The 24,702-nt window shown below is 47.6% G+C and overlaps 1 protein-coding gene across 2 annotated transcripts in view; it reads left to right on the forward strand.

Annotated features, from left to right (window-relative positions):
- ADAMTS7 (ADAM metallopeptidase with thrombospondin type 1 motif 7) overlaps positions 1-24,702 on the forward strand; it is a 152,340-nt gene that overhangs the window by 48,912 nt on the left and 78,726 nt on the right. For both annotated transcript variants that reach the window (XM_075896802.2, XM_075896804.2), the window contains 5 exons: positions 4,844-4,988; positions 6,116-6,208; positions 8,388-8,533; positions 16,899-17,068; positions 17,781-17,914. In XM_075896802.2, coding sequence (XP_075752917.2) covers positions 4,844-4,988; positions 6,116-6,208; positions 8,388-8,533; positions 16,899-17,068; positions 17,781-17,914 — 688 coding nt within the window. The remainder of the gene's footprint in view (positions 1-4,843; positions 4,989-6,115; positions 6,209-8,387; positions 8,534-16,898; positions 17,069-17,780; positions 17,915-24,702) is intronic.

The following is a 24,702-nucleotide window of genomic DNA, read 5'->3' on the forward strand; positions in this document are numbered from 1 at the left end:
CATGAGACAAAAGCATAAAGCCAAGTTAAGCCCTGTCTGTGAATGCTAATTCTGGTGGAAGCCAAGGGCATTGTAAACCGACATAAATTAAGACCCTAATGATGAAGCAATAAATGATTGCTGATTTATAACGACTCCCCTAGGAGTGTCTTGGCTTGTACTGTGACCTGGTAAGGAGGTTACTAGGAGCTGGGAGTTGAAAGTCTCCTCAGACAGTTGCTACACATGTCTGCTTTACTATTGCACTTTAATATTGGACTTCAAGTCAGAGGGCTGGAGAGGCTTGTGCAACCAAACACAACTGTCGCTGGACTAGTATAGGCTCAACCCACTTACCAGTAAACTAAGCACCACTAGAGTGAAGTAGGCTGATGGCCCATCATGCCCAGCTAGGATCCTTGTTCCATATTCTCCCTTTGTGGAGAAGCCTTTTCAGTTTCCTAAGGCTGGCAGGATTTGGACGGATGACAAGATTTGAGACTCATTGGAAGATGTTTTCCTTCCCTTTACCTGTTTTGTTACACATTTGAGAATTGTCAGATCCCCTTGCATCCGATTCTTGCCTTATCTACCCACCCCTGTGACATGTAGGTGCCCAATCAGATATTTAGTAAATTAACAGTCTTCAGGAACTAAGTATAACCATTTCCAGCAAGTGCACACGTGCTGTCCAAGGGGCTTTGCTTTCTTCCTGCACTGTGGCTATGAGAGCTTTGGCTTGAATGAGGCAAAGCTAATCGCTAATTTCTCCCTCCCCTAGCTTTTCAGGAGTTTACGTACCTCCAGTTCAGGATAAGGGGGGATGGTGTTTTGCATACGTGATTGTTAAGGACTGGGAGGAGATCTTTGTTTTTGAACCTGTGTCCTGTGTGCCCATTTGTTCTGGAAGAGTCAGGGTGCTTCTGACTTGCTTTAGCTAAATAAATAAATATATACATACACAAATAAATAAAATATAAGCCACAGTATTTTGAAACAGTAAGATGAGTGTTTGTGCAAGCTTGGCTCCTTGGACTGACAGAGCTTAATCCTGATTCAGAGCTTGCTTCCCCACGCAGGACGAGATTACTGACTTGAGGACACTTTGCTCTGCATGGGTCTCCTGGACCAGGACTTCGGGCCGAGACCCTGTCTGCTTTGCATGGTCTTTGGACTCTTGTGGCACTGGCTTGTCCTGAAAAACTACCAGTTTTCCCCACTGTCCTTGGTCTGCATTTCCCCTCACTCACTGTGGTGCATGGTGGTTGATTGCTGCTCTCCACTTCAGAGTCAGCTGCATTTTAGCAGTGCTGAATATAGATGTGACCTGCTCTGGGATCCTTCTATCCTGAAAATGCTGTCTAAGTGGGGTATGTTCTTGCTGTTATGCTCTAAAATTCTCTCTTCTTTCAAATACAGTACGTAAAAGGACATTAAAATCTGTCCATATTGTTGCTGAAAAATATTTTCTATCTTCTCTAAATGCCCCACCTCTGCCCCAGAACAATTCATACTGCTGGTTAGACTATACCTCCTCTCATTTTGCAATGCAAGCACAGTGGCATGGCTGAATACCTAACTTTCAGGCTATCCATAAAGCATAAGGCAGGAGGGAAAAAATACTGTGGAGCGGAAATCATTCTATTGGTCTTTTTGTCTCTGACTTTATCTCTTTCATGGGGTTAAAATCCCTTCTAACATAAACATCCTTGAAGATTTCTTTCAATTGCTGGTCGTCATTTGTTTAAAAATATTTTGCCTCTGTCCTCTCCTGCTGTGATGCTTTGAAACCCCATTTGGAAGGACTTCCTGAACCTAATCAAACTGCTGCTAGTTTTGTCTACATCTTGTGGCTCTGTGGCCATAAACATTGTCACAACTTGATGTGCAACTGTTATGACTGGTCTCCTACGCATACCAGCATCCCCATGAGCGCAGCAGCTGGTCTTTCTTAACGAACACTGAGCAACAAGAATATAAATACTCGGGTGCCTCACGGCTGAAAACAACACAGCAGCGCATAGACTTTTCCACACACTTGCATTTGTGATGCCCTTACTTGTCCGACACAATATAGGAAGCACCCACCACTTACTGTGCTAATTTTAACTGGGAAGAGATTAGGTCTGGCAACACTTTGCTTTATGTTCCCTCCCTGACTTGCAATTAAGATGCCCTGGCAGTTTATTTCCATGTCGGCACTAACAGCAGGATCTGATTTTGAAGCTCTTGACCTTACCCTGCCCTCATTTCAGAGGAGTTGCGACCAGGAACCTGTGAGCTATTATATTTTAAATGATTATATTTAAAACAACCATTGCACTGGAATGACCTCTCACAGAGACCTTTAAATTGGGGGAGGGCAACCTTTATAGGGTCGGGGGCCTCTGATGCACAGAAAATTCAGCCAGTGGTTGCACAAAAGTGAGAAGCAAAAAAAAAAAAAAAAAAAACCCTCCCTGATGTGGCCCCTGACTGAGATGGTGGGTGATGGAGGTGGTGGGGGAGCTGGAGCACCAGGGCGGCTTCCCCAATCCTGGTGAGGAGGAGCCCTGAGCTGTGGGGGCCAGGTCCAGGCAAGCAACCCTTCACCCCCCCTTTAAATGAAACAAGTAACAGGAGACACTGTTCAATGGCTTGGGCGCAGGGTGGGAGCGAGTGCAGGTTTTGTAAAGAATTAATAGATGTGGCTTCCAAAGTGTCAGGCACGCAGCCTAATGAGGAGAACAAGGAAAAGTGTCTCCCATAACAGGAACCAGGCCAGGAGCCGACCCCTTGAATACGCGCTTGCGAGGGAGAATTTAAAGCGCCGTCTGACTGCCTCAAACCTGCCACCTCCTCACACTCGAAGTGGCACAAAAGCACAAACGGGGTCAGGGAGATGTGTATTGTTTCCATCCAGGCTTAAGGAAGTAGCTGCTGTCGCAAGCTTTCCTCTCAAATGAACCTGGTGCAAGAAAGATGCTGACAGCCGCTCTCTGGGAGGTTTCATTTTATAGCCAACGTTTCTCCTCTTGGCTGGTTATGAATGTGTCGGAGCAGTATTTTGCTCTCCGCTTCGGGAGAGCTCTTTCAAGCACAGCCATAACTTGCTCATGCGCTGTCAAGGTGCCACTGTAAAAACCAGGCTGCCTCCTGGTCTCTGATGAGGTTCTAGGCTGGAGGGCTCTGCCAGGTGTTTGTGTTCAGACCGATGAGTGGGAAGTCTTTTCTTCCTTGGAGCGCATGTTACACATGGAGTCTCTTTGGTGACATTTTCAATGGAGTCTTGCACATGAAGACAATCGCAGCCTAGGAGCTTCACCATTGACGTCAGCAGGAGTCAACAGGGCCCTGCATTCTGAAATACTGTACAGCTACGTCTACACGGGCATGATTTTCCGAAAATGCTTTTAACGGAAACGTTTTCCGTTAACAGCATTTTCGGAAAAGCGCGTCTAGATTGGCAGGATGCTTTTCTGCAAAAGCACTTTTTGCGGAAAAGCGTCCGTGCCAATCTAGACACGGTTTTCCACAAAAAAGCCCCTATCGCCATTTTCGCCATCAGGGCTTTTTTGCGGAAAACAGCACTGTGCTGTTTACACTGGCCCTCTTGCGCAAATGATTTGCGCAAGAGGGCTTTTGCCCGAATGGGAGCAGCACAGTATTTCCGCAAGAACACTGACAATCTTACATGAGATCGTCAGTGTTCTTGCGGAAATTCAAACAGCCAGTGTAGACAGCTGGCAAGTTTTTCTGCAAAATCAGATGATTTTGCGGAAAAAATTGCCAGTCTAGACAGCCTACGGGTAGCACTAGAGCCAAGAGGCTCTCTTATGCCTGCACCACACAACACTGTATGGTCATGCTCCAGGACAAGCGATAAGGAGTGGCCACCCTCACAGCCTCACTGGCTCAGCTGATACCTGACATCAAGCTCCCTGAAACCTCTTGGGCCTCATTCTTGGGTAAGTGGCTGTAGCTCCATTGATTTCTATGGAGTTGCACTCACTTTCACCCGCTGTGCTAACTCTGTAGCTGTGCTGGGGGAAGCTCCTAAGAACAGGCTCTCGTGAAATCTCAGGTCTAGCAGCGTATCAGAGCAAACAGCTGTTGCTGCTCACCTGGAAGCATCTGGTAATTACCCAGGACTGCCAGCTGTGCACAAGAGTCACTCTTCCTTGGTTTTCAGCAACAATTCTCATGTTCTTCAAGAGCCTGTTTTGCTGGCTCTTCCCCTGCTCTACATTGACTCCAGCTGCTTGATTCTGTTGTTGGGGAAATCTCACTCCCCTGGGGTACAGAGTCCCCAGAAAGGTCCGAGGCTGGAGGTCAAAACAGTGAGGAGGAGAGAAATCTAGTGAAGCAGGAGAGAAATCTAGAAGGAAAACTTTATTATGTATGCATGCAGGCTGAGAGCTACCAGAGTGAGAGCAGCAACCAGCTCTGAGAGACAGGTTCAGGGATCCTTTATACAGTATGTGCAGACAGTTTAGTTGTTGATTGTTTTCTTTAACATATCAAAGTCTCAGCAGAAGGACTCTGAGAGGTTTCTGTTCACACCAGAAGTGCTAGAAGTAAGTTTTACAGTACAAAGGCACATGAGAACCTGAGTGAGGAGTCTACAAGGCAAACTGTGACAAAGATAAGAGTTTAGATGGCAATTTGTGACAGACTAGGAGTCTCCATGAACTTGAGGTAGGAGGCATTGTAAAGGTCTTGATTAGAGTTAAGATGATTTCTCTCTGTTACAGGGAGAAAGGCCTGGAAAACTTTTAACCCTTACAGCAGTTTTCTTTTAGAGAGTTTTGATTTCCTCCAGTGTCCCCCCTTAGACACAATTGGAGTGATTTGATTTTTCTCCCACACTGTTTCCCATTTGCAGTCGAGGCTGGGGGTTGTGTCTGGATGACCCACCTGCCAAAGAAGTGGTCCACTATCCTTTGGTTCCACCAGGAGTCCTCTATGACGTCAGCCATCAGTGCCGGCTGCAGTATGGAGCATATTCTGCCTTCTGCGATGACATGGATGTAAGTCAGGGTTGGGGGTGCCTGCAGTTTTCATTAATGTAATGATAGATTATGGGACTTCTGAGTGACCCTGTGACTGGTGAGAGTCTTTGCATAGAAACTCACACCGGGCTGCTGACGGGTTAGATCTCACAATATGAATTAAGAACATAAGAGCAGCCAGACTGGGTTAGACCAAAGCTCCATCTAGCCCAGTATCCTGTCTTCCTACATGGCCAGTGCCCGGTGCCCCAGAGAGTATGAACACAACAGGGAATGATCAAGTGATCCCTTCCCTGACAAGCAGAGGCTAGGGGCACCATCCCTGCCCATCCTGGCGAATAGCTATTGATGGACCTATCCTCCATGAATGTATCTAGTTTTTTTAACCCTGTTAAAGTCCTGGTCTTCCCAATATCCTCTGGCAAGGAGTTCCACAGGTTGACTGTGTGTTGTGTGAAGAAATACTTTCTGCTGTTGCTTTTAAACCTGCTACCTATTAATTTCATTTGGTGACCCCTAGTTCTTGTGTTGTGGGGACAAGTAAATCATTTTTCCTCATTCACTTTATCCACACTGATCACGATTTTATAGACCTCCATCATATTCCCCCTTAGTCTCCTCTTTTCTAAGATGAAAAATCTCCGTCTTTTGAATCTCTCCTTATATGGGACCCGTTCCAAACCCCTCGTCACTTTTGTTGCCCTTTTCTGATCCTTTTCTAATGCCAAGTGATCTTTGTGTTAATGGAGAAAAGGCCTTTGTCATCTGGGCTGAATTAGGGGAGAGGTTGGTTTGCTTGTGGAGCCCTCTGCTCCCAAAGCACCTCTTCCCCTAGGTCCAGGGAGCCAGACTGACCCCCCACACAAATTTTCTCTCCTCCTGGTTTCAGGAAGAGTCACTTCAAAGGAGAGGAAGCTAAAGGGGCTCAGTAAGGGAAAGCAGAAAGCTTACGTCCAAACTGCCAGAGCAAAGGGTGACCAGAAAGGGAGCTCTGTAAACAGAAAGGTCACAGTGGCTTTCTTTGCCTATTGATTAGATCCGGGGGTTCATTCAGCGTGTGAACACGTTTCAAACTGGTTGGGTGTGGGCTGGCCTTTTGGGATGGTCCATAACCCCCATGCTGTGCCCATGCTTGTTTTCCGCAGAATGTCTGCAATACGCTCTGGTGCTCAGTGGGGACCACTTGCCACTCCAAGCTGGACGCTGCTGTCGATGGCACAAAGTGTGGCGAGAACAAGGTAATTAGAGGAAGCTCTGCTTGCAGCTGCAGGCGATTTGTTCTCTTGTACATAAGCAACAGTTTTCCTGACACGGGTTTATTACATAAATCAATAAATAAGACAAGTTGCCAGATGAAATTCTGCAGCATCGGAATTACCACTGCAGAGCTACCTAGAGAGGGATACATTCAGCACAGCTGGATTTGTGTGTCTGGGTAGTTACTGAAATGTTAAATCGAGTAAGCTGCAAATCACTGCTAGTGCTAGGTGCTAGTGTTTGCCACACCACTGCTTCCAGCACAGCTCTGAGAAGGTGAGGACTAGATGGACCTAGTTACATATATTCTTTTTGGTACACTGATGAATTCACTGCTGTGCACAAGGATCAGCACACCCATGAAGGGGGTATTTGCCCTCCTCTGCTTAACTTTAAAGGTGTAACCCAGCAGCACCGAGACCACTGAGGCCATCTCTTCACTGCCACAATTGATCTTCCGGAGTTTGGTTTAGTGAGTCTAGTTAAGACTCACTAAATTGAACCCAGAGGACCCTGATGGCTGCTGGTACTCCTTCTTCTGTGAGGAATAAGGGAAGTCGATGGGATTCCAGTTGGCCCCGTGCTGTGGGGATGGTGGAGAAATGCAAAACAAGATATGTCAATTTCAGCTACATAGTTAATGTAGCTTGAGTTGCGTATCTTGATTCAACCTTCCCCGTTAGTGTAGAGCTGGCCTTTGAAAGGGAGAGTGAGGTGTGCTCTACCGCCTTAGCTCAGAGCCAGGGGGGTTTTAGCTCATACAGTAGAGGCACATGGCTTCAGCCCTTACGTTCGGTCATAGGGTCAGTCCCACCTGCCAACGACCCAGGTCTGTCAGCTTTGCAAAGGTAAAGGGTAAAATCCAAAATTTTACAGGCACAAGAACACCCCTAAGTCAGAATGCTTAATACAGGCCCGGTCCTATGTCCCTACTAAGGCTCCACTCCCGTGGCTTTAATGGAGTAAGAATGACAGGACTGGGGCCTAAATCCATTGAAGCAGCAAGTTACTGAAACATCATAGGAGTTGGAGTTGGTTTTGCTCCCTGCTGTGTCCTCATGGCACCAGTTGACCTTGCAGGCCTGACTTTCCAAGCATTGCATGTGCAGCTGCAGTTTCATTCACACGCCACTTCCTTCCAGCCCAGGGAGGACTAAAGAGGAGAATTAATAACCAAACTGAGGCCCCGTACCAGGTGCTTTTTTTACTGTAGCAGCACAAAACAGGCACAGAAAGCCCTATTTGGCATAGGATAGCAGCTCCTGTGCCCCCTGTCCAGGTGCAGGGGACATGGCAAAGGCAAAGAGGCATGGCCAGAGAGCAGCCATAGGCAGCCAATCCCTGGCTGCTAACATGACTCTTCGTGGGCTGTTCCCAGGGAGCACATCACAAAGCGACCTTGAGACTGCTCTAAATTGCATCGTGGGACCAGGACAGTGGCCTCAGGTTCAAGGTATCAAAAAATAGAACAACGATAGCATAAAAACATTTCCATGTCTCCCCACCTGGCTAGGGCTAGATGCTGGTCCCAGTGATCTGTAAAGCCCAGTGCAGATACAAAATGTTGTATCTGCATCTGTCCCTGCAAAAGTGAGCCGTGGATACCTGCATCCCTATCTGCAGATGAGGATACCCACGGATATAAAACCGATATCTGCAAATTTGCAGGATTCTAGTCACAACATTTGTATCTGCATCCACAACAAGCCACAGATATCTGCACCCACATCCATGGATGCGGGTACCTGCAGATACAAAGCAGATGCACAAGGATTTGCAGGGCTCTAGGAATCTGGCCCCAAGAGTTTAGTTCCGTTCTGCTGATCAGGAAGGATTCCTTAGGCTTTACCTGTCGAACCTGCCTTCTGACCCGGTCTCCATGTTAACTGGGTGATGACCAGCTGGTGGAGTTTTTTTATGACACCAGCACTAAGGCATAATTCTCAGGCTTCCCGGGCGCTACTAGGAAGCTGCAACATGAGTTGCGGTGAAACAGTTGTATGTGAAACCAAATTAATTTTACTCCCATGTGCACACTTTCCCTTAACCACCTGTCCCTCGCTTCCTGTTCCCCTGCGCTGCACGCCGCTCTCCTTCAGAGCTCTGCTCCCCTTTGCTGCTCTTTCAGCTGGCCTCACTCTTGTCTGGCTTCCTCTGCAGTGGTGCTTCAATGGAGAGTGTGTCCAGGTGGGCTATCGCCCGGACTCAACTGATGGAGGATGGGGGACCTGGAGCTCGTGGTCTGCCTGCTCTCGGACATGTGGCGCTGGTGTTCAGAATGCAGAAAGGCAATGCCACAACCCCACGTAAGTTCAGCTCTTGCTCTCTCCAGATGTGGTACAATCAGAGGTGAAAGTAAGAAAGTGGCTGACGGGGGGAAGACCCTTAATGCTGTCCTTTACCCCCACCCCCTAAAGTTGAGGATGGAAGCCAGGAGGGCCCCGGGCATGCATGGGCAGGGCCACCGGCAGCAGGGACCCTGAGCGAGGGAAGGGACCGGGCCAGCAACTAGGATCCCAGGTTCTGGGTCATAATTCTGGGGGTGCAGTACAGGGCAGAGTCACCAACGAGCACTTCCCCAAGCCCCCCATCCCACTCTCCACCTTATACCCACCCTAGCCCCTGGCCCTATGCCTCCCACAGCCCCTCCCCTGCTCTGACTCCTGCACTCCCTCACATCCCAATCCTCTGGCAGATGCTGTCGCATCACAACCCGCCCACCCTTTGCCCTGAGCACTGCCCCTCTCCCCCGGTTGTGAGAGGATAGTACCTGTAAGAAATGTAAGTTACTTTCACCTCAGGATAAGATTCATTAAGTCGGTGACTTCATTCGGAATGTCTCATTCACAGCACTTATCTGAACACGTCATCATCTAAGAAAGCTAGGACCCTGCCACAAGCATGGACCACCTTAGTGATGAATTGCACAGTGAAACAGCACCAAAGAGGTGACCCACCAAAAGGGCACTTTCAAATGCCATTAATTATCCCTTTTGAAATAGCATCCCTTTGTGACAACACAGACAATTCAACCAATGGGGCTAGCTAGGAAGCAATGGAAGGTCAGTGGATTGGGGTTTAGAGTCTTTTTAGTCCACCTTTACAGCCAAACCATGCGAGATTAGTTCAGGCAGAAAGCATCAGACATCCAGTTCAAAGCGAAGGTAAAGATGAAGCCGGTGTGACCATAACATATCTGCAATGTCTTTTTAACGCCAAAAAGAAGAAATGTTTCTTTAAGCAGATTCAGAATCACTGGGGAAAATTCCCGTCTTATTTACTGCCCTTTGTTCCCAAAACAGTTTGCATACAGGTAATATCAAGGTGTGTGATCCACAAGAGGGTTTCTTCTTCCCAGACTTTACTGAGGCAGCAGCCAAATATGACCTAACCTTCTAAGGAAGGTGGCCCGGTAATCAGAAGCATCAGAATCATAGACAGTATAACATTGTCCGTTCCATGAGTCCTGGGCTGACACAGCTGCTCCCCAGATGTCTCTTTCTTCCCCTGCCAAATAACGGCTGGGCTGGATTAGAAACAAAGCTTTCCCAAAGGTGGTGATGTCCGAGCCTGTGATCCGAGCTGAGGAGCAGGAGTTCTGAGGAGCCATGGCAACACAGGGGGTTTAAAGGATATGGGGCTATGCTGTGCCATCAGTTTGTAAGCAGAACTTCCCAGTAAGTCTATGACGAGTTCTGTTTAAAAGACAATGGCACCACATAAGCAAAGGATAGGAAGGATTTTCTCAAATGACCCCCGAGAAGAAGTACCAGGGTTGCGGGTAGAAAAGGGTGAGGATAAAGCAGGACAATCTGTAAAATGGGAACTCTGTTCCAAGCTCCTTGATGAAGAATATTTTCACAGTGGTCTGTCCTTCCCAAAGAGCTCTGAAATGAAATTCCAGGCTGTGAAACTAACACGGCTGACCTCACAATTCAGGTGCATGATTAACAGCACACCCACACTCAGTGTTTTAATGCACACCCTGAGGTCTTTTGAGCACTCTATCAATCATAAGAGCAATTTGGGGGTCTTTACCTGTTTTTCAGGTGGTATTCAGCCTTTTCTGGCTTAAGGACTTTCAGAATCCTATCAAGAAAAGTCTTTGATGAGCTGAGACTAGGTTCCCTTGTTAACCTCTTTATAAGTACATTATTTTAGCATGTGCTATTGAACTTGAAAAAAAAATGTAATCTTGTTTCTAGGACAAGTGCAGAGTTTATGTTTGACATGAATTTTGCTGGAGGAGAGCAATTTGTCATTTACAGAGTGTTTTAAACACAGCCACAGGCATGTAGGAGAGTAAACACTGAAAAGCTCTCCTAAGGAAATTATTTGTTTTGGCTGCTGTAGGTAAATCTCTCTGATCTTGCTTTTCAGGTAGAGTAGACAAAAATATTAATAGGGCTGTTTTTCTTCTTTAGGGCTATATCTACACTGCCCCCCCTTGCGCAAAAAATATGCAAATGAGGCAAAGTGTGGAATATTGCCATGCCTCATTTGCATAATTAACAGGGCTCCGTTTTTGCACAAGAGGCTTTTGTGCAAAACCCCCTTCTTGTGCAAGAGCCATTCTTCCTGAAAAAAAGAGGAAGAACAGCTCTTGCACAAGAAGGGGGTTTTGCACAAAAACTCAGCCTCATTAATTATGCAGTTGAGGCATGGCAATATTCCACGCTTCACCTCATTTGCATATTTTTTGCACAAGAAGGGGAAGTCTAGACATAGCCTAGGTGTTTCCATACACAAAACATACATTAATTTTATTTTCCTTTGATTTATCAGATTTTTGTTTCAAATGAGCAGTTTGACAAAATGGACACAAATTTGGGAAACCTTTTGGTGTCTCCAATCTGCATTTTTTTCCAGAGAAGGTTTCCAATGGAAATGTTCACACATCTCTAATTAAAGTAGCATCTATTAACATACCTCATATAGGGTTGTAGTCTTTTTGGGCTGGACACTGAACATAAAATAAAAGATAATTCCTGGTCCCAAAAGTTTACAGTCAGTTAAGGTGAAGATTTCTTTTCTGTATTTTATAAAAGGCAAGGGCCTGGAAAGTAGTTCTAGCTAAGCTATGTCTATACTGAGAAGGTTTGGTGACAAAAGTGAGGTCGACATGCAAAACTCACCAAAAGTGAAAACCGGCCAAACTTGTTTTTCTGCCTCCCATTGTCGATATTTCATGGCCACATTGCTAGCTCCCTGTCGATGGCTAGAGCAAAGCATTGTGGGTAAGCATCTCACGGGGCAGTGTTGTGGGAAGGCAGAGCTAATCCCTGTGCTTCTTGGGATTCCCTCTTGCTCTGTGAGTTCTCCGTGTTGAGGAATCTCAAAGTAGCACAGCCGTCTCTCCAGCCCTCCCCTGGCAGTAGCAGCATGCCTGCCACTGTGTTCCTAGTGGGGCAGAACAGGAGCAATACAATGATTTGTTTGGAGCTGCTCACTCAGCTGTCAGACACTTCCTGGAGCTTTGAAAGGGGAGGGGTGCAGCCTGCCGGGCAGCAGAGATCACAAAACACTGAGCAGAGCCATCAGGGCAGGCATTGTGGGATACTGGCAGAAGCCAGTTCTCTTGACAAAACAAACAGTAGAGACCACACTGGCTCTTTGTCAGCCATAAAGGGAGGGGAAATGACAACAGTCTTTCACGAGGGTGGAAGTTTTTTTGTTTCCAAAACTGGGTGTTTTTCCCGAAAAAATGCCACATTTCAGTGTAAACGCCCTCAATGTTTTGTTGCCAAAAGGCAAGTTTTTGGTGATAAAATGTGCTGGTGTAGACAAGGCCCTAGTGTGTATGGATGTAATGTCTAAACTGTGTAGGATTGGTGGAGTGTATTGCACATCAGACTACTTCCTCAGTGGTATCAGTTACACTGACAGAAATGACAAATAACAGCACACCGGTATAAAACTAACAAGTGAGATCTGAACCATATCCAGTTAGATGATGTGAATTCAAGTTGGGTTATGCAGCAATTGTTATACTAGTAATGGCTGGCCAACATCTGTAAAAATGTACGTAGGGCAAACTGTAGAGCTTATAGGCAATACAGAGGGTTCTGTAGTGATGTGAACAATATGGAGACAAATGGAAATTCACTCATAACTGACTATTAGAAAGCAACATAGTCTTTTAGCTGGCAAATAGTTTTTCTGGGGCTATATCGGTGCAAACAATTAGCACATAATACTCCTATGCAAAACTAAGAGTGATGGTTAAAACTTCTGTTTAGCACATTTGAGATTTTCACTTTTACAAAACACACACGAGAGGAACAATGTTTCAAAGGAGAACAATCAAAGTATGGTTAACTAAACAGTTGCGGCAATGAAGCATCACTTTACAGATTTAATAACCGTGGTGTACAATGTGCTCTGGCCACCTGTCACAAAACTTTAGACTCAGGGAAGTTTAGCTGGGGATGTTATTGTCTCAGCACTTGGAACAGAAAGGGCTCAGTCCTGCACCCACAGAAAACAATGGGAGTTTTGCCATTGATTCCGGTTGGAAAAAAACAGGCCCCAGACTGGAGGCTCATCCTTAGAAAACTCAAGAGCAGCTATTTCCAATATAGACCCATGGGCTACATCTAGACTGCACGCCTTTTTCGACAGAGGCTTTGTCTACAGATACTGTCGACAAAGCCTCTGTTGAAAAAGAGCATCTAGACTACAATCAGTATTGTCGAAAAAGCAAGTCGCTTTTCAAAAGAGAGTCTAGACGCTCTCTTTCAAAAAAGCAGTTTCCATGCAATAGCGCCTTTTTTCAAAAGAGTACTTTAAAATGAGGTTTACCGCTGTCGACAAAGCTGCCGTGTTCTGTCGACTTACTGTCGACAGAACGCGGCGGTAGCGTAGACGCAGGTATAGTTTTGTCGACAAAAGCCAACTTTTGTTGACAAAACCCTGTAGTCTAGACACACCCATGATGGTGTTACAAGCAGGAGGGAGAAAAATTGTTCTCCTTAGCCTCTGAGGACAGGACAAGGAACAATGGGCTTAAACTGTAGCAAGGGAGGGGTAGGTTGGACATTAGGGAAAATCTTCCTGCCTGTCAGGGTGGTTAAACAGTGGAATAAATTGCCTAAGGAGGTTTTGGAATCTCCACCACTGGAGATATTTAAGAGCAGGTTGGACAGACACCTGTCTGGGATGATCAAAATTTTCTTGGTCCTGCCATGAGGGCAGGGGACTAGACTCAATGACCTCTCGAGGTCTCTTCCAGTTCTCGTACTCTATGATTCTATGGGCCACATTCTGCTCTCTCTTACACTGGTGTAAACCTGGAATAGCTCCAATGAGAGCTTCATTTCAAGGACAGACTCCATGTCTTATATTTATTAACACAGAAATAGACTTAATGACAAACGAGAATCTATGCTGAAATGTTTCCAATAGCTGGGCCATTTCTGATCCACATGTGGCCATTTTAGGGAGATTTGGGGTACTGTAGCACATGCTGTTTGCTAAAGCAATCTCATCAGGGCATAATCACAAAGATGGTAAAACACATGGCTTTATTTTTTGTGGCACATAACCAGACAGTTTTATCTTGAGAAATGGTAGTCATTTGTCAGCTACTGAAAGCAAAGAGCAAGAACAGGGCTGAGAAAATGGCTGAGACGATAGATGCCTACATAGGTAATGGTTCTTGACTGCAATTGCAGGGAAACGGGACTTCAAACTTTACACATTACCCTTGATGCTTAACTCTAACAAACATTTTTATACCATCATAAATCAAGGTTATAATAGTAAAGTCACTATGTCAAGGTAGCTCCAAAATGTAAATCTGTTTTTTAAAAGTTTTCAGTCAAACTTCTAAAGAAGTCATAGAAATTAATTAACTTGTACTTTATTGTATTCTGTTCTAATTTTAAAAGGTTTCCTGATTCGCTTTAAATATTCCCCTGCAGTGTAATAGCCCAGATACTGCAACATTCTGCTAAGGGAGAAAAACTCCAAAGTACAATAATTTAGTTACAAAACCAAAAGGAATTAGTCTTAGACGGGTAGCATGTTGGTCTGTATCTTCAAACACAATGAGGAGTCCTGTAGCACCTTAGAAACTGACAAAATACATAATATCATGTGCTTTCATGGTAAAACCTACTTCATCAATGAGTTGGAGTGGAAATTACAGAATCCAGAGTACATATAACAGCAAAAGCAGTTACCTGTCAATTGTAGGACCAACGTTAACCACACTCATTGAGTCAGGCTGGATGTGTCCCATTCATAGCTTTTGATGTGTGAATGTGAATATCAAAGGCAGGGGAATTGCCTTTGTAGTGGGTTAACCAGTTCAGCCATCTCTTTCTGTAATTGAATGATAACGTTCCTTTGTAAAGAATGGCTATTTGTAAATCCATGATTGAATGTCCAGGCAGGTTAAAATGTTCCCCTACAGGTTAATGTGTGTGTTACCATTCCTGATGCTTGATTTGTGTCCATTTATCCTTTGTCACAGAGGGTATGTCTGGACTGCGTTGCTCTTTCGGGTTACCAGAAGTATCCCAAAATAGCAACACTGCATCTTTAAATAAAACCCTCTATTTCCTGAAATAGCAGGTGCGCTATTCTGACATCCCTGTAACCCATGTTCCACGAGGATTAAGGGATTTAATAGATGGCGCCAAATTTCAAAATGAGCTCTTTCAGTTTAGACTCGGAATAAACTGTGCAATTTGCATAGTGCAAATTGCATAGCTTATTCTGATAGAAGAGCGCTGTCTAGACACACCCAGAGTCTGTCTGGTTTGGCCAATATCCATGGCAGAGGGGCATTGCTGGCACTTGATAGCAAATATCACAGTAGGGGTATGTCTACACTAGCTCGTTAGTTCGAGCTAGGTAGGCAAATGAGGGCAACTGGAGTTGCAAATGAAGCCCGGGATTTAAATATCCTGGGCGCCGCCATTTTAAAATCCCCCTTAGTCCGAACTCCGCGCCCATGGCTACATGCAGCACGGAGTAGATAGTTCGAATTAGGATCTCTAATTTTCCATCGACACCATCCCCACTGGTCTGCTGTGCTGTACACCCATGTGTAACAGCACTGGAACCTAGCTTTGTTTGCTCCAGGCTGACTGACTCGGGGATTCCTTTCTAAAGCACAGAGTCAGTGGAGAGGTTCAGGCAAAGTGAAGGCCATCGGACAGCAGTGGTTCTCACAAATCACACCTTTTGATGTTACACAGACGCTGGTAGGGCTTCAGAGCTTCTCGCAGCCAGTTCAGATGGGCTCTCTGGGAAGGTTGTTTCTAAATGCAGCTATTGTTTCAGTCTTGGGGAGGGGGGGGAAGGGAGAGAGAAGGCGGAAACTCTGCACTAAATTGTAGCTTCATTATTTTTTAATTGGTGTTCAGCTCATTTCTGTTTGGAAGCCAGAATTCTGTGGGTTTATTTGTTAACGGAATCTGTTGAAAGATGAGCAAAGGACTTTGTCCTGGGGATCAAAGCTCCCTTCCCCGAGATGGCAAACAATGTTGTCTCTTTTGGGGGGGAATGATGTAAGCTGCCAAGAAGAGAGTTAGGTCTTTCAGCAAAGAAATTCAGTTTGACAGCGTTCACTTATTAAAAGCCATCTTTGAGCCGCTGTGTTAATAAACCATTGGCAGGTCAAGTTCTAATCCCAATGGGTCCAGTAGACACGTCTGCCAATTACATCATCGGCAAGGTTATTAATTCAGGAAAAAAAGCTGTATAGCAGGGACTCAGAGCTTTTTTTATTTCACTGCGTTATGATGGCATTGGGTTTAACCTGGAATGTTTGCTGCTTTTACCGTGGGTGGTTTCTCACAGATTTACTAACAAAGAGCCTGATACATTCTCACTGAAATTGCTGGCAAAGTTCCCATCCACCTCAGTGAGGTTCAGCTCCAGAATAAAGACATTTTCAAATAACTAGCAATGTATAAGTGGGGGAAGAACAATGGGACAGGATTCTCAGATACAGAGACACCAGCCAGCTGTCTGATGTGACACAAGTAACTTTCTCGCATGGCAGCTCCTCATTTGTGTTACAGCTGTGGGGCTGTCTGAGGAAGGGAAATTGTACTCATTAAACCAGATCAGAACCAAAACTACAGGTCCAAACATAACAAAACTTCCCAGTTCAAAACAAGATCTATCTCCTCTCTCTGGAGTAGTCCTAACCAAAGATCTGACTCCCAGCTTACATGTGTGTACACACACACACACACACACACACACACACACACACTCCCTGACGTGTTCGGCTCTTCAATGCAGTGCTGAAGTTCTGCGCCATCTCTCATTGGCACAGGTAATTCCTTCCATTTCATTTGATTGTAAAGTCCACGTGGCTGCCTTCAGCTCTCTGCCACGCTAGGGTAATGCCCCTGAATGCAGTGCAGTTATATTGGTGCAAATCAGAGCAGAATTTGGCTCCATATGAATAAAAATGTAGTTGCAGGGTGCCAAATTATGTGGACTTTAACAGAGGAAATCACAACTGACTTGGGACAGGGACAGGGTTTTGGTTGACTAGGGAATCTGGTACAGTGTGATCAGTTAAAAGATTAGCCACCCACAGGGACCATGGTGAAAACTGTGCTCCTTATATGCTGTGATAATTTAGTGAATTGCATCCTAATGTGCTGCACCTGTTTGTGTTCCCTGTTCTCCTGCTTTCGACACCAGACCAAAGTACGGCGGCAAATACTGCCTGGGGGAACGGAAGCGGTTCCGGGTTTGTAACATGAAGCCGTGCCCCATAGACAGACCGTCCTTCCGTCACATCCAGTGCAGCCAGTTTGATGCCATGCTATATAAAGGGAAACTCTATAAGTGGATGCCAGTACCTAACAACAGTAAGTCCAACCTCCTAAGCAATATTCCTTCTAATCTTTTCTATCCATGTGTGGATTTTTTCCATTCATGTGCAGAATAAATTTTAAGTGCATCAAGGCATGTGTGAATGTGTACCACCTGGAGACAAAAACCCAGCTATGGGTGCTCTGCTAATCTACTGGGTGGCATTTGAATCTCTCCTGAGTGGCCGCAGAAGCTCCCAGCTTATGGGGAACGCTGCTCCTGAGCCTCTGTTTGCAAAGCTAGGCAATTATTTTACATCGATTTGATGAATGATCTGTGTTAATTATTTGAATCTGGCCACAAGGCCAGTGCGGGTTACCTTTCAGTGCTGTCAGATTAAGGAATATTATTAATATTTATCCCTTGCATGACTGGAATATCTAGAAGCCCAAGTCATAGACTAGGAGTCAGGCCCCATTGTACAAGGAACAAATACACAACAAGAACAAAAGAAAACTTCTCTCTTCCCCAAAGAGCTGACATTCAAATGGCAGCAGCACTTTAAGGGAACAGGTAAGAGGTGCATTTGCAGCTTTAGTGTACAGGTCAGAAAATGATTCTTTTGAGCAGAGGGAAGTCCTGACAGTGCATATCTGGGCTCTGTAGCAGGGATGGCTCTCGCAGGAGAAGCCAGACCATAGCAGGGGGGGACATGTGCAGATGCTCTGAGCCTTGCAGGTTTATTTACAGTCTGTTTGGAACCCTCAGTCAATCCGTGTGAGTTGCACTGCCGCCCCGAGGATGAATACTTCGCCGAAAAGCTCCGGGATGCTGTCATCGATGGGACTCCATGTTATGAAGGGAACGCAAGCCGGGATATGTGTATCAATGGGATCTGTAAGGTATGCTTTGGGGGTAGTCTCTCTTTGGGAAATGTGTCTTTGAGCACCAGGCAGAGGTGCAGAGCTATTATGCTGACTCATCCTAGAAGCCAGGCCAGCTACGTCCTTCGTTTCAATTCCAAGTGGCTCTCTGAGGAGGAGAGACTTAGAGTGAGGGACTGAGAAAAGCCAGAGACTGGTCTTAGAGGACTGGTGTTACTAATTGCTGTGTTGTGTGCGCTGGTGCGCACGAGGGACCAGTGTGAGGACTTTGACTGTTTGCACCAGAACACACATTTGATTGACAAATGTTTTCATGCCTGGGAATGACCGTGTCTTTTCCTGACTCGTGTGGGTGGTGTTGAGTGAAGACAAGATGTGGCCATTTTTGGACTCCTGTTGTGGGTTGGAGTTGGCCTTCAGGAATGGACGCTGAAAAATGGGCAGATCTGAAAGAATGTTTTTATCTTGTTAAAAAACCCAGACCCTGTGGGTTTCTGACTTTCTAATTTTTATCGTCTTTCTTTGAAACTATAAAAATGAGTGCTGGTTTCAGGCCAAGTGCTGCTGACTGACACCTGAGGACATTCCCCAAACTCACAGTACCTAGAACCAAGGGATGCCAAAGCCAACGGTGAGGCAGATAAGGAGGCATGGCAGCTAGCCCCAGGAAGCAATTCCTATGGCAGAAACGCCCTTTAGCAATACCATCTGCGAGGGGTCGCTGAGGAAGAGCCGTCGGTAAACACTTTGCAGGCTCTCTTGCTCCCAAAGCCCACTCAGGGCACTCAGATCATGCCTGTGAAGACTTGTCCAACACCAGGAGACAGCGGGATGTAATCTTGCACAATCTTACTCACACGCATAGCCTTGACTCAGGTGAGTAGTCCCAAGATGTGGAATGCAATGAAAAGGCCTCATGTTTGATCAGAAAATGTTTCCACAAAGGCTGCGTCTAGACTGTCTACACTGACCACTTGAATTTGCGCAAGAACACTGACGATCTAATGTATGATCATCAGTGTTCTTGCGCAAATACAGTGACTCTCCCATTCGGGAAAAATCCCTCTTGCGCAAATGTTTTTGCGCAAGAGGGCCAGTGTAGACAACTCAGAACTGTTTTGCGCAAAAGAGCCCCGATGGATAAAATGGCGATCGGGGCTTTCTTGCGCAAAACCGTGTCTAGATTGGCACGGACGCTTTTCCGCAAAAAGTGCTTTTGTGCAAAAGCGTCCGTGCCAACCTAGACGCTCTTTTCTGCAAATGCTTTTCACAGAAAAACTTTTCCGTTAAAAGCATTTGCGGAAAATCCTGCCAGTCTAGACGTAGCCCAAGAGAACTATCTATTTCTGTTTGATAGCTAAGTTCTATTTCTCTTATTCAAATAGGGCCTTATCCAGTGCCCAGTGAAGTTAATGAAGAGTGTCCCGAAGTCTTCAGTGGTCATTGGATCAGACCTTGGTTTTGCAGTCCAGGGACCAAAGGCGTTACTATCTTTACCAGCTGCAGCTCCATAGACTTGCCCTGTCAGGGCTGCCCCCTCTGAAGCATAATGATGGTTCCCAGGCAATTACGCATGAGCCATTTCCCTCCTCCCTGCGATTGCCATCGCTAACGCTGCCCAGAGCAAGCAGAGGAAGAGTGACCCTCACAGCACATGATGGGGGTCAGCTGATACAGGGACAGTCAGATTCCATCAGTGGCAGAGGCATGGTTCCTGCAGCAGCTCTTAGGTCAAAACGTGCTTTGGAGGACTGCCTGGAGCTGCTGAAGACAGGGGCTACAGAAGGGTGAATTCCCCCTGTGCAGAAGACCCAGCACAAGGCCTAGCCACCACGTAAATCACCCCCTGCACTGTTTCACTCTGATTGCTTGGGCACAGGCTGTTTGTGTCCCCGCTGTCCAGCCCCTCTCCTGGTCGCAGCACATGGTTTCATTCGCAGCCAGCTGCATCAGCCTGCAGACCACACAGGAGCCGACTTTCCATTCCATCAAGTACAATGGATCGTGCGGGGATTACGACCGTTTCTCTTGCTCCGTGGGGTGGGTTAGCTGTTGTCGAAGAGCAGCCTGCCTACAGCAACAGTCGCTGTTCTAGTGCGGGCCTCCAGCTGCCTTGTCGGCAGCGTGCTCCGTCTGTGATCTGTCAAGAGCTTTCTTGTTCCCCGAGGGCTTTCGCTGCCAGATAGTCCCAACCTAATGAATGAAAACAAACCCAACCGGCTGCTAGCGCGCCACGGGCCACATTCACCCGCAGCTTCTTTGTACTGGGAGGGAGTCTACCCTATCAGGACGCTTTGGTTAGGTGCCCACTCTGAGCCTGCTCAGTCAGTGTTCCAGGTGGGTCATTCTCTCCACTCTGGGTATCGGAGAGGTGGGGGTGGATCTGCAGACGGGAACGCTGCCTCTGGCCCGGAGCTGTTCCTGGGAGCCTGGGAAATGGCTTTGGCTGCGGTTGACAGTGTTTATTGTGCAGTAGCCTGCTAATACAGACAAGCCTGAGGGAGGAGGGTGATTTTTGGCTCTACACATTGTGTGTTTACTGCGAATGGGAAAAGCCTGGGAAGCCACCTGTCCCTGTGCCCACTTGTTCCAGCAATGAATTCGACCTGCAGATGAAAAAGACACAGCCACTAGACCAGGAGGAAAAGGTAAGTCCTTATCGTCCCACTATGTGGGTTGCTATGTACTCACCAGCACACTCAGTACAGAAAAGCAGCAAAAGGCCAAGCAGCGTCATGTGTGTGAATATACCAAGGTCTCGCCTGCCACCAATGGGAGAGAGAAATTGCAGGACTCAAAAGAGGAAACACGGTGCCGCCTGTTCCCCTTTCTCGGACGTGGGACAAAGGCGAGTGTGGAAGAACGCCCCTGCTACAAGACTTTCCCAGATCTGTGTCAGCTGCTGGGCCTTTGCACTTCATCTGGGACAGAGAGGAGATGGGGAAATCATCAATAAGCAAGTATCTTATTTCAAAACCACGCATGGGAAACTTCCCTCTTCCTTAGAAACAGGCGTTCAGATTTTGTTGCCAGCAGAGCCAGTGGGAGCAGCGCTGCTGAGCAGGGCTTGCAGAGTGGGACCTGTTTGCGCACTCAGAGTTGCCATCCATAGAAGTGACGAATGAGATTTAGCAGCCCCGTGCAAACGATAAGTGAGTCAGTCAGAGCTTGCTGCACCCAGACAAGCTGTCGCTGTGTTAGTCTCCGACACCAACCTTAAAACAGACTCCCTGGCTCAGAGCAAGGCCTGATGGTAGGAAAAAGGCAGAATTTGTTCTTTCCCCGCGTAACACGACGTGACTCACCGCTGTGCCACCTCCTTCTGGACACTCGGGGAATTAGCTCCGTTCAGCCCTGGAGAGCCCCCTTCTGGCCAGTGTCTCGCCTGCTTTACCTGTTTGCCTGTTCTCCGAGTCCCTCCCTGTCCATGAAGCCCTTCCCTCGGGGTACTGCCCTGCCACAGGGCCCCCACACTCTGGGGTCCTCCTTTTGCCACCTTGCCTCAGTGATCGACTGCCAGTCGTCTTTTGCATCCAGGGACAAACTGCCATCTGACATGGCCACTCCTCATTGGCAAGGGGGTGTGGACCTGCTGCCTTCTGCTGCCCTGGCTGCCTCCCCGCAGCCCTAGGATCCCTCAGGCCCTGCAGCCTGGGAGTGGGGTCAGGCCAGAGCACCCCAGCCCTGACCACCTTTCCCCAGCCCTGCCCTGTCTTAGGAAGCCTCCAGCTTCCCCGGCAGCCAGGTCCCGCCTGCTCCACAGCAGGACCAAGAGTGAGTGAATCTCTGCCCCTCCAGGAGCCCATATTTATACAGCACTCGGCTGGGCCCTAATTGGCTGTATCTGCTGTATCGTCACAGCCCCCTCCCAGGTCTGGATTTAACCCTTCTTAGGCCAGTGCGGGGCAGACGCGCTGTCACACGCCCCGTCAAATAAAGAAAGCTGCTTTCCTGAACACTGTGGCACCCAAATGGGGCAGCTCACCTGCTGGTACAGTGTAAAGGGGTATGCCCCTCTTGAGCACCTCCAACAGGCTGGGTGTGGTCCTGCAGGCTTTTTTCTCACCCCTGACACCCCATACAGGCTGCCAGCCAACCTTGGCAGGTCTTCCGGCTGTATCATAAAGTCCAGATGAACCTGGGGGGGCTAAAGGGTCCTGTAACTAATAGTCTCTTTGCCCCCGACTCTTGACCCTTTAGATTTGGCCCTTTTATTCAGGCTCCCCACGGAGACCTGTCCCTGTCTTGGGGTTCCCAACACTTTGCCTGTGGCTGATAGGGGCTGGCCTGCCCTCTGCTCCGGGGTTCAGTCCAGGGATGCGACACACAGCCGACATGTACCGTGTACTCCAACCTGTCGCTGCCGTTTCCCTGGGCCTCCAGCTACTGGGCCCTTTTGTCTCCAGCCCTAACGCGGGGCCGTTGTTCTTCAGTCCTTCTCCCTCTGCCATCCCAGCCTGGAGTGGTCAGCAAAGGCGACTAGTGGGGAGGGACACAAAAGGAGGCACCAGCCTACCCCCATGTGACCCCTCCCTGCGCCACCTCTAGCCCGGGGCCTCTCCCCATCCCATCCCTTCCCCATCACCCATTGCCTGGTGAGGGGAGTCTGTCCTCCTGCACGGCACCAGGCAGCAAACAGCATCCCAGGCAGCATGTCTGGAGGCTGCGTGGGACTCGGCAGAGCGCTGCTCTGCTGCCCCTCCCATCACCTGGGAGTGGGAGGGGGTCTCTGTGCCTCTCTTGCTGCACCGTGCTGGGTAGCATCCCCTCTCCCAGGCAGCATGGCCAGAAGAACCCCTTTCCCTCCCCCACATGGCATTGGGGGTTATGTGACCCTCCCCCCCCATCATCATCCTGTGTCTATTTGTCAGCCTTTGGCCAAAGAGGAGCACTTGCCTCTGCTCCTAGCTAGGAACTGGCCCACGAAGGCCCCTCAAAATCTTTTATCTGAGCCTGCTGGGCTCTGCTTGGTCATCGCTAGCCATTGGAGGACTAGGCCTCTATCTTCCAAGATGGCTGCTTCACCCTACACAAGCATAGTGGATGTGGCTTTGCTGCTTTACTCCTCTCTCCTTGTGGGTCCTTGGGACAGGGTGCAGCAGAGCAGTGGGTCTCCAACCAGGGACACAAAGGCCTGGTGCCCCACTCACATGCAGATATTAAAAGGACCCATTTACTCCGGGGCTAAAAATCAAAGGGATACTTCTGATGCTGGGATACTTCTGATGCTGAGAGGCAGGACGCCGGGCACTGTGACCCCCATGTGTTAGCAAAATATACAAATCTCCCTGGCACTGCATGGAAATTTCTGCTCTCCCCCAACTAGAGGACAGCATGCAGCAGTTCTCTTCTCCTACCTGGCTGACTCCCTGCTCTTAGGTTCCTGTGAAAGAAGATTATGAAGGAAATGGGCGGAATGGTAAAAGGCCGAGCTTTTACAAATAATACTGCAGCCAACTCTGTGCAAATCTGAAAGGTGCAAACAAATGGTAGGTGCTCGCAGAGACAGGCCCAGGAGAAAATGGAAACAGGTATATGGGCTACATACTTGTCAAGGGATTTGAGTGCCTACCTTCCAAAAGATGTCTCTGTATGTGGCAATTTAACAACTTCTCAGCACAATCTGGCTTTTGGTGGCTCCTCAGTGAACTGACTCTTTCATCCCTTCTGGGCAAGCCAAGTGGCAGGAAAAGTGGTTATGAGCAAGTGATCATGAGAAATCTGACACGGTGCCTTGATGTAAAGTGTAAAATGTAAAATGTATCTGGCTGGCTTCGACCCCATGTCAGTGCAATTCCACTGCAGCTAAATGAGTTGTTTCTCCTTATACCCTGGTCACTAGATTATGATGAACCAAACTTCAGAGCCATTAGCTGGCCTGAGACCATGCAACTGGGAGAAGAGAACTAGAATAAGCACTTGGATCCTGCATCTGCATCCTTTGGTAGTGATGTGACCAAAATAGGAGGCTGGAATAGAATCCCTATTCTTCAGCAGTGACCGGGGAAAAAGAGTCTGGTCATGATCACCAAATGAACGTCACCTAAACATGCCCACATGCCTGGTGTAGTCTCCACCCCATGCTCCTGGGACAGCCCAGAGCCAGAAATGGACTCCAGACCATCAAGTCTCACACCCAGATGAAAGCAGTTGTCCTCAGCAGTTGTCCTTAATATTATTTATTGCAGAGTCTAAGGAATCCCAGCCACAGACCAGGGTCCTCTGATGCTCGGCATGGGGGTACATGGCTTCTCCCTGTCCCTAGCCAGAGCCCCAGCCTACCCTGGGAACTAGGGAAGCAGGAGAAACTGGCTGCGTATAAGTCCAAGACTTCCCCATTACAGGATTTTAGTGGGACCAGAATTTGGCCCTTAATCTCCCTGAGGAACCCCTGTATCTGTCGCCTAATTTCCCATCCTACCAATGACAAACGATGTTCTGCCAGGGAGGGTGCTCAGCCGTGTTCCCTCTATTTTATTCCATCTGTGTGCAGAATACATTTTGCTATGTGCACCGAGGCATGTGCAGATGTGCACCACCCATAGAAACCCACAGCCACCCATAGCCGGCAGCATGTGTGCTCTGCTAATCAGCAGGGCGGCATTTGAATCTCTCCTGGGAGGCTGCCCAAGCACTCAGCATACAGGGAACACTAGTGCTTGGTGAGGCTAGTGCTTGTCACTTTCATTCTTTCCTGTGAGGACTGGTGACCTCATCATGCCCCTCCATGATGCGCGCACAGCTTGCTGGCACAGAGAGACAGCAGGGTGCTGGGTGCTGGAGAAACAAGCTGCCACACCCTTTCT

This window comes from Pelodiscus sinensis, chromosome 14, assembly GCF_052426305.1.
Source record: "Pelodiscus sinensis isolate ZL-2025 chromosome 14, ASM5242630v1, whole genome shotgun sequence".
NCBI lineage: Eukaryota > Metazoa > Chordata > Testudines > Trionychidae > Pelodiscus > Pelodiscus sinensis.